The 16,363-nt window shown below is 38.6% G+C and overlaps 1 protein-coding gene across 3 annotated transcripts in view; it reads left to right on the forward strand.

Annotated features, from left to right (window-relative positions):
* lrriq1 (leucine-rich repeats and IQ motif containing 1) overlaps positions 1-16,363 on the forward strand; it is a 45,783-nt gene that overhangs the window by 16,864 nt on the left and 12,556 nt on the right. For all 3 annotated transcript variants that reach the window (XM_053622942.1, XM_053622943.1, XM_053622944.1), the window contains exons 11-20: positions 18-211; positions 1,891-2,018; positions 2,139-2,212; positions 3,333-3,426; positions 6,430-6,600; positions 11,507-11,920; positions 12,814-12,988; positions 13,575-13,694; positions 15,197-15,286; positions 15,935-16,062. In XM_053622942.1, the coding sequence (XP_053478917.1) occupies positions 18-211; positions 1,891-2,018; positions 2,139-2,212; positions 3,333-3,426; positions 6,430-6,600; positions 11,507-11,920; positions 12,814-12,988; positions 13,575-13,694; positions 15,197-15,286; positions 15,935-16,062 (1,588 nt within the window). The remainder of the gene's footprint in view (positions 1-17; positions 212-1,890; positions 2,019-2,138; positions 2,213-3,332; positions 3,427-6,429; positions 6,601-11,506; positions 11,921-12,813; positions 12,989-13,574; positions 13,695-15,196; positions 15,287-15,934; positions 16,063-16,363) is intronic.

Here is a 16,363-nt window from a genome sequence, read left to right on the forward strand (position 1 = left end):
GATGTTCTTTCTGTCAGGTGGTTTGGGATCTCTGAAAAAGCTTCACCGTCTGATAGTTCATCATAACCAGTTGATCAGCACGAGGGGACTCAGTGAAGCTTTCACGCTTTTGCACCTGGATTGCTCGTATAACCACCTCAGCCACATCGAAGGCCTGGAGAACTGTGCACTGCTTAACACGCTGGACCTGAGAGGAAACAACCTGACAGAGGTACACAACTATTTACAATCCTAATCACTCTGTGTTCATCATAAAAACCATAAACAGCTCTTGGAGAGGTAATCCATATTAAAATGATACTGAGGCAACCACATGAACCCAAGCACAACATCTGAAATGATGACATGGTGAAATAATTCCCTAGAACTTAGAGAATTCCCCAGAAATTTCTTCTTGCTGTTCTCTATGTAGTGTTTTCCCGCCCACTCCAGCAGACGCTCTCGACCTATGGTGGCCTCTCCCATAGTTTTGTGACGGCTCCAAACATTTTATTATAAACTAGTTCTTAGTTCTGTTTGTTCTGTTTCCCAAAATATAAACAAATTAGTCACATCAACCACGGCAACCCTGACCAGGATAAAAGTCTTGGGAAGTGGTGGCCCAGTGGTTGGGCTGCTGATCAGAAGGTTGTGAGTTCAAATCCCAGCACTGCAAAACTGCCATGGTTGGGTCCTTGAGCTAAAGACTAATAATTAATTGCCCATTTGTATCGTATCTCAGTTGTAAGTGGCTTTGGATAAAAGCATCAGGCAAATGAGCAAATGTAATGTAAAGGTAAAGTATCTCCTGAATGTATGAGCACAGCCAGCTGTATTCAATACGCTCCCATGTGCACAAATGTGGCCTTTCTTTGTCACATGAGCTTAATATGTGACCACCTGCTCCATCATGCATGAAAATAAAAACTGCTTGCTCTAGTGACTATTTTGTTTGGTCCCGCAAGATCTCAGTTCCAATGCATGCAAAATAGGTTACATTGCAAATGAAATTAAAACTGAAGAAGGCCAACTAGATTCAACAAAGGAAAATGGAAAAAAATATGACATTCAATACTTTATACCTCTCTTTTTATACTGTACTTGACCTAACACTATTATGGTCATATTGCAGCCTGTGATGCACATTTAACATTGCTCTGTTTGTGTTCCGATGTTAATGCCTCATTCTGGTGTCTCATAAAATGTCTCAGAATGCATGTTTGGCCCCATTCACCACAGGCCTTTAATAACAAGCCGTTTCCCACACACTCTCATGACCTACAAGTGATTAAAACTCTCTTCAGACCAATGTCAAAAAATACAGATTGTATTCCCTAAATTATAATGACACATAATCATATAGGGATATATTGTAAATCTCACAATAAAGGGGGAAAATCAGGAATGTCTTTCTCACAAGCAAGTTCAATACACGGAGTAATATTTAGTGACATCTCATTATTCTGAATTGCCTTTTAACTGATGTAATTTTTGTTTCGCTGTGCATTTTTGTGTCTCAGTTAATTAAAATGAGGCGAACAACCACATGAAGGAGCTCTGTTTAGAGTTTTAAGTTTTCCAGAATAAAATAGATGTCTATACATATGTGTAATGTCCTTTTAATCACCAGAGTAGGATCTGAAGAAAGACAGAGCCCTTCTGATGACAGCTATTGTTTACATCATCCTCACATTAAAAACGGCTCATCCATTCACCTCCTATTAGCGTCTGCCGTCACTTTAATTCAATTTCCACTGCCAGTCTGGCTCAGTGCTCAGAAATGTGGTATTGCGGTTTCATATTTAGGGTGAGGCTTGTGTTCCTCAGCTCATGGGACATTTAATGCTTGACATGGTCAGGATGGTATTTTGGCAGTTTGGTTTTATACTTATTTTTCTGTCTCTGGTGTAGTTGCCTGTGCTTAAGAACCATGTCCTGTTGAGGGAGCTATATCTGGATGATAACAGCATCTGCTCTCTGCATGGCTTGAATAGCTGCTGGCTTCCTCTGCTGCGCTGTCTGTCTGTGCCTCAGAACAGGTGGGTGCTCTGTACCTGTGGAGTAAATCCTGTCTAGCTTATGTGATTATTTCTGTCTCAAGTCTCATTATTTTCCCCTGTTTCATCACGCTGACTGTGTTGGTTGTATTTCTTTCTCAGTATCACACTGCTACCACTGCTAGTGGACTTGCTTTCATTGAAGACACTTAATGTTAGTCTCAACTGTCTCTCAGGTAGGAAAACATCCATACAAATTGGGTTCCATGTTTATTCCAAGGTGTTGGGTGATGTTCTATAACAGCGCAACTCTAGTGAAAGGCTAAGCACTGATTTATATTAATGTGCATGTTCTAATATGTTATCATTTCAACTGTAACAGCTAAAGTATGGATTTGTATAACACTAATAATAAATGTATAAAAATATATTGATGTTTAAACAAATCAATATGTATAATCGTTGATAAGGTTTTCTGAGGAGACATTTATTTAGCACGTTTTGCACGGAGTCTACAGTGTCAGGGCTTTGTAACAGTCACAGGTAAATTAACAGTTTTCCAGCATGGGAGACTCTTCAATAACGAGAACTGCTTTTTTATTTTAGTAATTGCAAAGAAAAAAATGGAAAATGATTGTTTATAGCTGCTATAATGTAAGATATAAACTATAAAAGATGCTCCACAACACTGAGTGGAACTATAAATGGATAAAAAAAATGATATGCCATTCTTTAATAAATAGGAAATTGTAATCGTTGGCAAATTACTGTGGTATAAGAGGAATAAAACACTTCAGGACGTGATGTTATTGGAAAAAAATCCTCCACTATATTGTTATTGATTATTATTCTATAACAGTACACCCCCTTGTGCTTTATTCCTTACATATGGACCTCTATTTTAAAAAGACTTTTAAAAGTATCCACACTAGTGGATGTGAGCTTTTATTCCTCACACTCTATAGCTCTAGCTGCTGATGTAAATTATTCCCTATTGGTGGCATTTTGTCAATTTTTATTGTGCATTCTACTTGTTGTATCAGCAAGTGTTTTAGGAATACTTAAAGTAATACTTTAGTTGGGAAAACATAGCGTAACATGGCCTCATTCACCTTACATTTGATTTTTTCTCAGATTAATAGTAATCACGCATTAAAAAAAACCCAACTGATATCTTGCTTTGGTGTAAAGAAGTGAATCATTAAATCCCACAATCCGAGAGTAGCTCAGTTTTACGTCTACATAAACAGAATATTTGCAAAGCATGTCTATAGATCAGATTTGTATCTATAATAAGATGAGGTATCATTATTTCTGCTGTGAGGGAGAATACAAACACCTTTACTTCTCTTCTAGAGCTGAGGAACATTTGTATGAGTCTTCAGGGATGCACTCATCTTCAGGAGCTTAGCATGACTAACAATCCTGTCCAGCAGGAGAATAACTGGAGGTAAGGTAGATACTGCATGTTATTGACTAACTGATGGATTGTGTTCCTCATGGTAGCAACCGCCTACACATATCCACTCGACATTATTATGGTGACGATGAGACCAATCAGAGAGCCCTAGCTCTTTAATAAATGAGAAGGGAAACACCACCTCCTGTTGTAATGGAAAAGTTTCCTTGGACTGCCAAACACAGCTATGTGTACATTCCTGCAAAAGATACTAACATTTTAAGCGTGCCCCAGAATGTGTGTAATGTAAATGCAGACACACTGCTCGAGATGGATCAGGCAAGGCGAGGAGAATAAACATTCCACTTTAACACTGAGTTTCCGGGCCGGATCACTGAGCTAGCTAATGTATCAGTGTGTCAGTTATTGGATTACCCGGTGACATCTATCTGCACGTGGACTTAAGTGCTTGTAATTCTTAAAATATTTACTCAGCAGCAGAATATTTGGGAAGCAAATGCCTTTCGGCACTTACGCTGGCAGTTATGTTTCACATGAACTTAAACAGAATGATAATTAAATTAAAAATTGTGGATTAAGTGGGACATGTAGTTTCAAAGTGGTAGATCAAAAAGATAATGAATGCAGCTTATTTAGCTTAAATGGAAAATCCATAATTAAGTCCTATTAATCTGCTGATGTAATTTTGTTGCATAATTTAAATTAAGTGTAGATTGTTATAAACTGTGTTAGTATTACGTTAGGCCAACTAAGTCTCTTAGTTGTATTATATATTATATTATGTATATATTATAATTTTATTTATCAGTTTGTATTGAATTCCTATCAAATCGCATGGGCAATAGACAAAAACTATATATATATATATATATATATATATATATATATATATATATATATATATATTTACACTTTTTTTAGTACTTCATTTTGGACATCAGGACACAGAGATAAGGATGCCAATCAAAATCCTCTCTACATGTCTTGTGTATGTGGTGTCTGGATGGGGAATTCACTCAGGTCGTGCTCAGTATTGAGATGAACTTGGTCTAACCCTCAGTGCCAACAATGGTATTACACTGTCTGTTTTCACTGCTGTCCTCTCGTTTTTTAATCCTAAGCCAATGATAACAGCAGCAAAATTAAAGCACCAAAGGATATCGCAAGCAGGAGCAGAGAGAAAAGAGAGGGATTTTACCTCCATAAATCTCGCTGCTGTATGAGCTTGTGTTTGCAGGGAAGTTTTCACTAAGTGATATATGGATGGAGCTGTGAGCTTAAGCACACTCTATTGCACTGAGTGCCTGTTGAATCCTCGATCCATCAATGAAGCTGTGCTGACATCCATATGAGCTACACATTGTGCCTTATTTCAGTGTTACCCTATATACCGTGACAACATTCCATTACAAGGTATATAGTTCAATTCAGTTCAGTTCAGTTTTATTTGTATAGCACTTTTAACAATGGACATTGTCCCAAAGCAGCTTTACAGACATATATATATATATTCAGGATATAGATTTTAAATGTATGAATTTATCCCTAATGAGCAAGCCAGAGGCGACAGTGGCAAGGAAAAATTCCCTGAGACAATATGAGGAAGAAACCTTGAGAGGAACCAGACTCAAAAGGGAACCCATCCTCATCTGGGTGACACTGGATAGTGCAAATATAAATAAATCCCTTCTGTCAATTTGCTAATACTACATGGCCAAATGCAATTGTATAGCCAGGAAATTCATTAGAGTTTTCGCATGAAGTCTGTTTTGTTGAACTTATCCACTATTCACTGATGGAGACTTGAGTGCAAAACTGTTCATGGCAATTGTAGTCCTAAGACATCATAGCAAATCTGTTCATATCAATTGTGGTCCAAAGCCATCTTCATGGTTTTTAAGTGGTACCATCCTCAGTAATCTCAGTGATCTTCAGGCTATCCATGTGGGGCTATCCTCAGCAGCAGCGAGTGATTGCTAAGTGATGTGAACTCCAGCCAGAAGTAGGGGGCATCAGGATGTCCTGAAAGCAGAAGGGGTCAGGCTCAGAGAGTGACAGCGTGATATAGTGGACTGTATTATTAGGGTACTATGTGTATTCCAGCCTGTAGTGTTAATAATTCATCTGCTTTACTAAGCACACAGAAACCAAATCTTACAAAGTTGCAGTTTGCCATTAAGTAACTTTATACTGAACATGATGTAAATAATGCATATGTCCTTGCAAGTTTTCTAAGTATATATCAATTTCTCTTTCTCATGCACACACATACATGCATATACACAAGCACAGCCACACAAATGTTGTGACAGCCCAAACCACTTGAGTCTGACTTTGTACAGTTTTGAGAAGGAAAGGAAAATGGACTCCACTTGATTGGCAGCCTCGTCACTGGACTGAGGCCAATAGAGCCCTTTTCACTTGTAATTCAAAAGTGTCATCACCATTTCTCTCCATGAGGATTCGACTTTGACTAAAGCTTTTTGCTCTGCATGCAGACGGCCTGCGGACTCTCCTGGGTCTGAAATGTCAAACTCATTAAACATTTCATCTCCATTTCCTAACTGATTTCATGTGCTCAATGTAAATATTCTCCAGTGGAGTAAGGGGAGAGAGAGAGAGAGAGAGAGAGAGAGAGCGAGCGAGAGAGAGAGAGAGAAAGAGAGAAAGAGAGAAAGAGTGAGGCAGAGGGAGAAGGAGAATGTGAGATATGAAAATATATTTTCCCCTGATACAATCATATTAATGCTCTGGATGTTAAGTGTAGTTGCACGTTATTTTCATACGTAGATCTGCATTTATAAGCAAAAGTGAAAACTCTCTCTTAATTTTAATTGTTAAATCATTTGCATCCTTGTTGGGAAATTGATTTCAGTTTTATCCCGTTCTGTATTTTATCTCGTTCTGTCCCATTTCTGTGTGTGGTGACAAAATTCAATGATGTAAATCATTTCTCACATGTCCATGTCACAGTGTTATTTGTTTGATCATGTGAATCATGTGAAGTTGCTTAGCGGATTCTTCTTTATGCAGGTCTTCTGTTCTGGCAGTAAATCCAAGCTTGATAAAGCTGAACGGAGAGCAAACCGGCGCCTCAGGAAAACTCTCTGCAGACTCAACACAGCTGTGGAGCTTCCAGGCCCTCTGCCAGGCGCACCAAGATCAGATTGACTCAGTACTACAGAGACACAGTGTGGAGATCAGGTAGGAGTCTAGCACTAGCAATGAGAGTTAATTATTTAGTGTATTTTGGGTTGATAATTGTAATCATTTCAGTTCATCAAATGATGACAGAATTATCGCTACATAATAGTTGACTGTTTTTAGATTACAGATTATAATAGGATTCCCCGTGACCTTGTGTAGGATATGCGGTACAGAAAATAGATGAATGGATGGATTATAATAGGATGAAAATTCTCAAACATTTCTTCTAAATGATTATAATAGTTTATAGCTGGTGAGCCTGGAGCCTTTCCCAGGGAACTCGGGGCACAAGGTGGAGGACAAATATTCACACACCCGTTCACACAATACGGACAATTTCGAAATGGCAATCAGCGCATGTCTTTGGACTGGAGGAGGAAACTGGAGTACCCTGAGGGAACCCCGAAGCAGGGGGAGAATATGCAAACCTGCACACAGGATTCGATAGGCAGGATTCGTACCCCCAACCCCCGGTGGTGGGAGGCATTTATGCTAACCAATAAGCCACTGTGCCCCTGGCTGAACCCCATAACTGTTTTAATTTTATTGGAGAACAGGGTTGACACTAAATGAGTAGACTTATTTTAGACCAGGGGTTCTTAACTCTAGTAATGGAGACTTCATGCCCAAGTTTTCTTAATGCCACACATCCAATTCAACAGATTAGCTCATTATTAAGCCCTTTATTGCTTTGGGTAAAAGTGTGTTGAGGCCAGGGAAAATGCCAAAGTGTGCAGAGCATAATCTCCCAGGACTGAAGCTATACCCCAACCCCCCCATTTTCAACTATAAGGACATTTAAGTGAAATTTGTACCTCAAATGGTATTTACACAACGATAAAAATCACAGACTTTGTTTACGTCAAGCAAACGATTTATTTGAATAGCTTACTGTGATTGGCCCATGGTGGCCAATGAGCATACAGCACAACTAGCAAACAGGTTATTTTTACAATTTTTACAAAATTGCAAATAACTCTTTCACTTGTCTTCCAAATTCCAAATCTCATCATCACTTTATTCATAGCAGAGGTTAGTTCTCTCAGGACATCATTAAGAACACAATCCTCCTGTAATAATAATCCTCAGCCAGTGCTGGGTAGGAATTGGCAGGAAAATTTGTCGGCAAATGTTATATGGCAGATTGAATGCATCAGACATCATTATGCCCCAGCTTCTGGCAGGAAAGAAATCTGAATCCATGGTGACTGGCAGGAGATGCAGCCAATCAGAGGAGAGAGAAAGTAAGAACAAGAGAGGGTACACAAATCAAACATGGCCACTGAAAGAGTCAGTATGATACTACAGATATCTTATTAAACAGGCAAGGCATTTATTTGTGTTCTAATATGATGGGAATGACAGTCAACCTATTTATCCTTGTTGTGGAGTTTGTATTGTTACCCAGCTATGAAGCTGTTCAGCTGGAAAACTCATGACAGACAGCTAACGATGCATGGAAGGATTCAATCATGGTTATATTGGTTAAGAAATGGTGTCTGTTTACCTCTGAGTGTATATTTGTTACTCTGTGTATTAGCTAGTGTGCCAAAACTATTCAGCTTGTAACTAATGCTTTTGATAATATGGAGACCAAAATACAGAGAATTATTTAATAAAACATACAGAAAACATACCATACATATACACACATAGGAAGTGAACATACGTGATCTTTTAGTTTATCTAGATGTATTTCAGATAGCTAGCTCTAGTCAGTAGGACTAGTTTTGTCAGTTTTGGAGATATGCAGTACTCAATACATATCACATTGATGTGCTCAATAAAGTTGTTTTAATACTCATAATGCTTCTTTAGTATTGAGGCAGCAGGTAATGACATTTTCAGAGCTACAAAAATTGCAATGCATGGCTGGAAATAGTCAGTGTTACTTAGGCATACTATTTAGTGCACATTGTACAGTTCAGTGGTGAATTCTCTGTTGACTTGCAGCCGTGATATTAATCGGCACAGTGGACGAGGATTGTGCAGCACAATCCAAATGAAATATCTTGCAATAGCTTTTTTAGGTACCAGACAGGGCAAAATTTCCAAAATGTACATCCATTGGCTTTAAATAACAAATCAGTGCATTTCTGATTTTTGAAACTGGTTACAAGATATAGATTTTAAAGAACATGTCTGCTTGGATTTCTGTGTAAACTGCTTGTCACATCCTTATTAGCAGACAAATAAATATTAATACATATTAAAGGTCTGTTTCTATAAATATTGTTGACTAGCGTTTGGTGTCAGGGAAAACCATCTTTGATTTGGAGAGGTAGAGAAAGGCATTGATTGTTAGAATAAAAAAAATAATCTCTTGAGATGTTTTATAGACACTCAGGAACGATAGAGCAATGTCTGAAAATGATACGTGATAAGTAATGAAGTATAAACAAATATGAATTATAAATAAATCTACGTATCCTACCATGGTGAGATAGTGAGTATGTCTGAAAGTTTTGCAGTAGAAGTTACGGCGAATGGACTTTCTGCTCATTAGCATGAACGCAGCATATACAGAGAAAGATGAGAGCAGCTGTATATTATTTAGAGGCAAATTGTTGTTGAGGGAATGATTAGGTCCAGTGTGTTTGTTCCAGAGCTAATGAAACATACTTATAATGTAGTGTACACAAACGTCTCACTGGCACAATGTACATGTTTCACTTTTAAACACAAAGCCTCCTCAGGCTGGCTGCTTTAGACCACCTACAGACAGAGCAGTAGTCACTGGTCAGCATGTGTGCGTTGTATGTCTAAGTGTGTGTGAGACAGGTCTGGCTGATCCTGTGTGATAATAATGATAATGATGAGTCTTTATTGGTCACATATACATTACAGCACAGTGAAATTCTTTCTCTCTGCATATCCCAGCATGCTAGGAGGCTGGAATCAGAGTGCAGGATCAGCCATGATACACTGGCCCTGGAGCAGAGAGGGTTAAGGGCCTTGCTCAAGGGCCCAACAGTGGCAGCTTGGCAATGCTGGCAAGCCACCATTGACCCTTTAAAAAAAAAAATAAATAAATAAAATGATGAGACTCTTTGTCTCTTCCGACCTTGTTTTAAAAAGTGTCTGCCCTGGATCAAATATTTGCCTCTAAATAGCTGTGAAGACTCATGATAGCTACTCAGATCCTTTTTCCTTGCATTCTACATATTACACAAAGCCTCTTTTTGGTCCATACATGGACCACCACAGCCAATTAACATCTGACCTGACCTGGTGTCAATCCCCAGCTCACCCTGGGGAAGGTGAAGAGTCCACCGTCTGGCTGGGTGACGTTGTAGCGCTGGTCTGCTGAGCGGGCACAATGTGACCAGAGGAAATGCTGTCTAACAGAACACGCACACGGGGTCACCCTTGTGTCCTTTGTACCTTTGATTTGCACACAGATATCTTACATTCTCCAGCAGTAGCCTCATGAATGGTGCGTTCTTCCAGATTTTTGCCTTTGCTTTCCGGAAGCTGTTTCACGTATCAGTAGGTGGAATGTCTCAATAAAAGTTTGAATATTTATTTGCCTTGACATATTTTCTAGTACTACAGCAGTCTTTTGATTATAGCAGGTCCATACCTGATGTCAAATTGAGCTGACATTAATTTGTTTAATGATTGGATCAAATTGTTATTTATTTAACAAGAGTTGTTTCTAACACCACTTAATTTTACTATTCTGGGACTTTTACTAAAAAAGAGTGAATGTGTGTGTGGGCGTGTGTGTGTGTGTGTGTGTGTGTGTGTGTGTTCAGATGCCCCTGTGCCCTGTCTGAGGATTGAAATAGCAGGGGTTCTGTATTGCCTGAGAGGATACAGAGAGCTCAGAGTGCAGGATTAGAAGGGGGAGAAGCAGCCGTTGCTAATAGAATAATTAGCGTGAGATTGAGATGCCTTTGTACACATTTAATCCACATCATGAAAAGTCTCATTATATGACAGTGAGACTTTCAGCAACAGCTGCCTTGAAAGTATGCAGTCAGATAGATTCTCCCTCTTTCATTTTTCTATTCATTAAATGAAAACACTTGCGAAGTTAGAAAGCTCGCTTTTAATAGCCTCAAAGACGTAAAATGATCAGTTTATTGACCAGTGTGGCTAGGATGGTCCAATTGTGTAGTTAGTTTGTAAAACAGAAAATATTGTTGTATTCAGCATTGTGAGCCTGAAAGATTCTTCAGCAGATTATTGCTTCCTCACTCATTAACTAGTTTCATTTATAAATAAAACAACAACAAGAACAGCAACAAAAAACAGATGCAAATTTTGGGAACTCTTTAAATCTATTCATTTAACGAAATGTAAGTTTATAACTAAACTTATTTATTTAGTTAGTTATTAGGCATTAGTGGTGTTGACGCAATTCCTGTATCCTTTTTGTGCTTCAAATATTTGGATTTAAATCTGAAGTGGGCGTGGCCTAAACTAGAAAGTTTATTTATTTATTGATTGATTCATTTATTAGGCATTAGGGGTGTTGATGCGATGCCAGTCTCTGTATCTGTTTTGTGCTTCAAATATTTGGATGTAAATCTGAAGTGGGCGTGGCCCAAACAAGAAATCTGCATCCTACCACACACCTTGATACGTTGATACAAACCTGTAGTCTCAAATGGATGCCCTGTGAACCTTTCTCGCAAAAAATGAAAAACAGTAGTCCACCTCCTATTCATATCTGTATTTGTATCTCTTTATAATATAGTTATTTGTTCATTCTGAATAATGTATTCATATTTGATTACATTCCTATTAGGAATCATTTAGTCGCTCACTCTATTAGCTGTTTGGGTTGTTTTTTGTCAAGTGGTGCTTTGTATACAGTCTGTTATTATTGCTCTTGCTCTTTCCATTATGGCAAAAGTTTCATCTAATGTGACGTGTGTGTTTTTGTGTTGTACAGCTCAGCTCCATCTGCACTGCATGCTCAGCTCTTGGTTGGTAAGCATGCTGCTGAGCTGTTCCAGTTGGCTGAAGAGCAGCGCTATGCTCATGAGTATGGAGACAGCTGTGTCTGCGAGACAGCCATGCAGGAACCTGTGGCCTCCAGAAGCCTGCATGAATTATCTGCCTTGGATTTAACACAGGAGAAAAGTGCTGAGGCCAAAACCCAGCAACCAGCAGAGCACAAGACTCTGAGCTGGCAAGCACCATATGTCCAGAATGTTACCCATAACTGCCAGTCTCCATATGGTGACTATAATGTTGGTTGTGCAGGTAGCTGCATAAGTCCTACTCAGCAATTCAGGGACACACAACCGAGTGAAGACAGATCCAGCAGATATGGTGTCCAGGCATCCAGGGTGGACCTCAAAACGTATGCGTGATAAGGATTTTCTCAGTGTTCTTTCTTCCCATGCAAACATTTATATAATAATAAGTTATATGTATCCTTTGCGTTTTAACTGTAGACAAGGGCATTTCTTATGGTTTAGACTTAAAAGAATACTCCAGTTTATTCTCTGTCCACCATCTCTGTAGTCGATAAGCACTTACCGCAGAAAATATTTTCCCTGTACTGAAAAAAACAAAGGAAAAACAATTAATAGGTTCTTAGGGTAGTCAGTGAACATTTATATGAAACATATATCTTTGTACAAGGCATTTAGGAATAAGTAGTCAAAGATACAGTGTTTGTAAATTAAGCTCCAAATCGTTACCTTTTCAGCTACATTCTCAGAGGGTAGATTTGCGTTTGTTTTTTCTTTTTTTTTTTTACTTTATTGTCCATTGTTGAATGTGTTGAAAGTTGGATAAAACAATATAAGACTAGCTGTAGCAAGACATTCTCTCATGTCTCATCCTAAGATCTTTATTGTTAGGGTGTAATGATTGTAACCCTTAAAATTAAAAAAATTCACCAACTACCCTTAGACTTCCATTAGAAGCGAGTTTTGAGTAAACAGTTTTTTTTGTTCTTTTTTCAGTAGAAGAAACTTTTAAAATGATTGTCTGTTGGAATCACATGGTCACTTCATATGTAGTATAGTTTTAAAATGTTGGTGTATTCCTTTTAACAACACAAATGTTCCATTATCTATCAGTCATCTCGAAATCACTCTCACATGACCTTGAATCTTCAGCCTGTCCTTACCCCTCCGTTGACTGCTGATAAATTCATTTGATTCGTGACTGAAGAGATATACATTTAGTCACCCATAATCTTTTAGCCTTACATCATCTGTAATGACTTTCTTTGCTATTATTCAGAGTGGCAGTTATGGTGATCCAGCGCCACTGGCGTGAACACAGACAGAGGAGATGCACGGGCCATTTAGGGACACCTGCAAAAGCTCATACAAGATTGAGTCCTCCAAGAAAAGTGAAATCCTGCAAAACAAAGCCTGAGTGTCTTAATAAAGACTACGCTGCTTCTGTCATTCAGGTATGGCTTACTTAGTAAGAAGAGATGTTGTCATGGTTCACGAATGTGTCTGATCAGACAGAAATTGCACAGTGATATGCTTCTGAAAGGTGTTTTCAATTCCTCCTTTTATGAACGTAATAAAGAAAGCTGGAATAAAATGAAATCTACTTCATTACACTATTAATGCCATGGGCTTGTTTTGAATAGCATGAAAGTACTTTTGCAAGCAGACTGTTCTTTGCTAACATAACTTCTGAGACAGATTTTCTCCATGCTACTTATAGTTGATGAGTCCCCAAGGGTTTGACAGAGTAAAAAAAAAAAAAAAAAGATGAATCAGATTCCAGTGCTTTGGTGAAGTGGGAGCGTTTGGATTCTGATCTGCACTGTTCTGAAGTCTTCCACCCCCCGGTCTGTTGGGAATAAAGAGATTTAAGGTTGTCCCAGTGTTCCATTTGTCTTATACTGCTTAAGTCACTGAAAGTTCAAACAGCAGACCGTGGGGCAATTAAACAGAGGTTAACATGTTTTATCTTCCTAATGGGATAACACACAATATTTACGTTTGCGTGTGATTCATGGACCTGTGTGTTTGCCCCTGCAGGCAGTATGGAGGGGCTACGCACTACGGAAGAGGCTGACTCGTGCTCTCATGCTTGCCCAGATATCAGAGGGAGATGAGCCCTTTGAGGAGGTGGACATGGATGAATTCATTTTTGATGAGGTAGGAGCAGAGTCAGCGTGTTGTTGTAATAGCTGTGAAATCAGTACACAGATGGACGGCTTGTGCTGTGACACTGACGGCACCCCTCACTAGCAGCCGTAGCATGGAGGTGGGGAGTTGTCATTAGCAATTAGCTGTACACAAAGAAAGGTCATAATAATCAATGAACAGGGAAGACAGAGGCACTGCTTAGCTGCTTCACAGTATAATAATCACTTTCTGGCTCGTATATCCTCAAACATTTTCTGCCTCATTGTCTTTGGTGTTCATAACTTTAATCCCTGTCATGCATCTATAATTGGTAGACCAAACAGTTGTGGACACCTGACCATCACGCCCATGTGTGGTCTCATAAGTCCGGCGTTATAGGAGAAATATAATAAACAGCAAAACAAAAGTTTTTATTTATAGAAAATATTATTTTTTCACAATAAATAGTTTCCTATGAGTATAATGATTCATATCTGTTCTTCCTTGCTCAGATTCATCATGGTCTGTAAATCTAGAAAAAATACATGAATGTTATGATGCTAGACTTTTGGGACACCCTGTATAGTAAGAGCTAATTGATACAGACAAGTACGGCAGACACTCCACATAAAAGGATAAAAAAAATCGTGTGTTATTATTGATATGGTAATGTTTTTTGCGAGTAGACATTTATTTAGCATTTGTGGAAGGAGTCTCTAGTGTCAAAGCTTTGTAAGTGTCAGAGGTAAACCTGTAACGTTAACAGTTTCTCAATAACATCCATCCATCCATTTTCCGTACCATTTATCCTACACAGGGTCACGGGGGAGACTGGAGCCTATCCCAGGAAACACATTCACACACCCATTCACACACTGCGGACAATTTGGTAATGCCAATCAGCCTACAATGGGGCTGGGGTGGAAACCAGAGTACCTGGAGGAAACCCCCAAATCACAGGGAGAGCATGCAAAAACTGTACACACAGGGTGGAGGCGGGATTTGAACCCCTGGAGGTGTGAGGCAAACATGCTAACCACTAAGCCACCGTGCCCCCTCTTGGTAAAATGACAACTTTTTTTGTCTTCGAAAGAGAAAAGCAATCTGATTTATCATCTTTTTTAAAAGTTCAATTTGAGTATCTGTTCAGGGGCAATGAGACTGTTAACGATGAATGGATAAAAAATATGACGTGTCATTCTTTAATAAATAAGAAATTGTTAGCATTGGTCGAGTGCTGTGCTATAAGAGTTATAAAACACTTTGTAATGTGCTGTTATTGGAAAATGATCATCTTTGGAGTGACACAAGAAGGTAATAGTTTGGGTAATAGTAACAATAATCCTGTTGTTGATTATTTTCCTATAACAGCACTTTCATTTCATTCATGATTTTCTGCTTGCTTTGACACAATAAACAAAGTAACAGGATGCGCTTTGTCATCCGTAAACTTCTCAATAAGATGCTGGCGCATTCTCTGAGAAATAAGCTTCTATTTCAGTCCTCACAAGTTGGACATGTGTTCTGAATAGGAAGCCATGGAGAAGGACTGGATTACTCTGCATTCTGACATGTCGCCGTCCTCAGTGCTGCCGTATTCAGAACAGCTGCCGCTGCCAAAGGTAACAGGCTGAGAAGCCCTCCCACTGTCTGTGGGCTAGCCCAATCCCAGAACCTCTGGGTGATTAATCAACAAATTTATTACCTCCAAAAACACCATTACATTCTATTCCGCTTTTAACTTCCTTTGAATCAGCAGATGTCGTTTTTCAGCCGAACCATCTGCATCACAGTAGCTGAGCTATGAAGCAGTGCAGCTGCTAGAATAGAGTATTTTAATGCCTAATGTGATAATATTCAAGCTCAGAAAAAGATGGAGCTTAAAAAATATGGTGCATGAAGAAGGAATTTAACTGGCTTTTTAAGCAGCAGAGTTTAACATCAGGATGATTTTATCTTTCTTCACTTCATGATTTGTGAATAAGCCTTACAAAAAACAAAGACACATTCCATATGTAGTTGCTAAAACTCTAGAGTGTAAAACTTAATGCTTAATGTAATAACCTTAATTCTGAGGAAAAGATAGTGCATGGTGATAAGATTTTATATATTTATTTTTTACCTAATGTTTTGAGAGTAAGGCTTATGAAAAGGATGGTACATTTCTTGAAATATGAAGCGGCATTCCTTTTCTTGTCTGTAAAACAGGGTATTATAGTGTCAGATCATAAAGATCATATTAACGATATGCTTTGTTGGATTTTTTTTAGCCTCTGCTTCCTCTGCCTGAGCTTCATAAAAGTGTATCCGTGGAGCCATTTAAGCTCAGACAGGCCTGGATTAGTGGTGAGGAAGCCCCAGTGTCAGAGCAGAGTCCATCAACTGATCCAAGCACAAGGTAAACACGTCCGTACAAAAGTGTAACCTCATCTAAAAAGAAACTGAAATTGTCATTTGTGTTGTTTGTGCTAGTCTGAGATGTTATAATGGCTATATTTAATGGCTGAGAGTGGCATCATGGTGCATTAAATCCCACTCAACTCAAAACCAAACCAAATATCTAACTAAATTTGTACCATTTCTTGCACTGATTTGTGCTGTACATTGTGCCAGTTTTTATTTATTTATTTTTTAACATCAAGCATCAAATCTATAAAACGTATGCCTGTTCAGTTGTTAACTAATTATAAGAAAAACCT

The sequence above is a fragment of the Ictalurus furcatus genome, chromosome 4 (genome assembly GCF_023375685.1).
Source record: "Ictalurus furcatus strain D&B chromosome 4, Billie_1.0, whole genome shotgun sequence".
Taxonomy (NCBI): domain Eukaryota; kingdom Metazoa; phylum Chordata; class Actinopteri; order Siluriformes; family Ictaluridae; genus Ictalurus; species Ictalurus furcatus.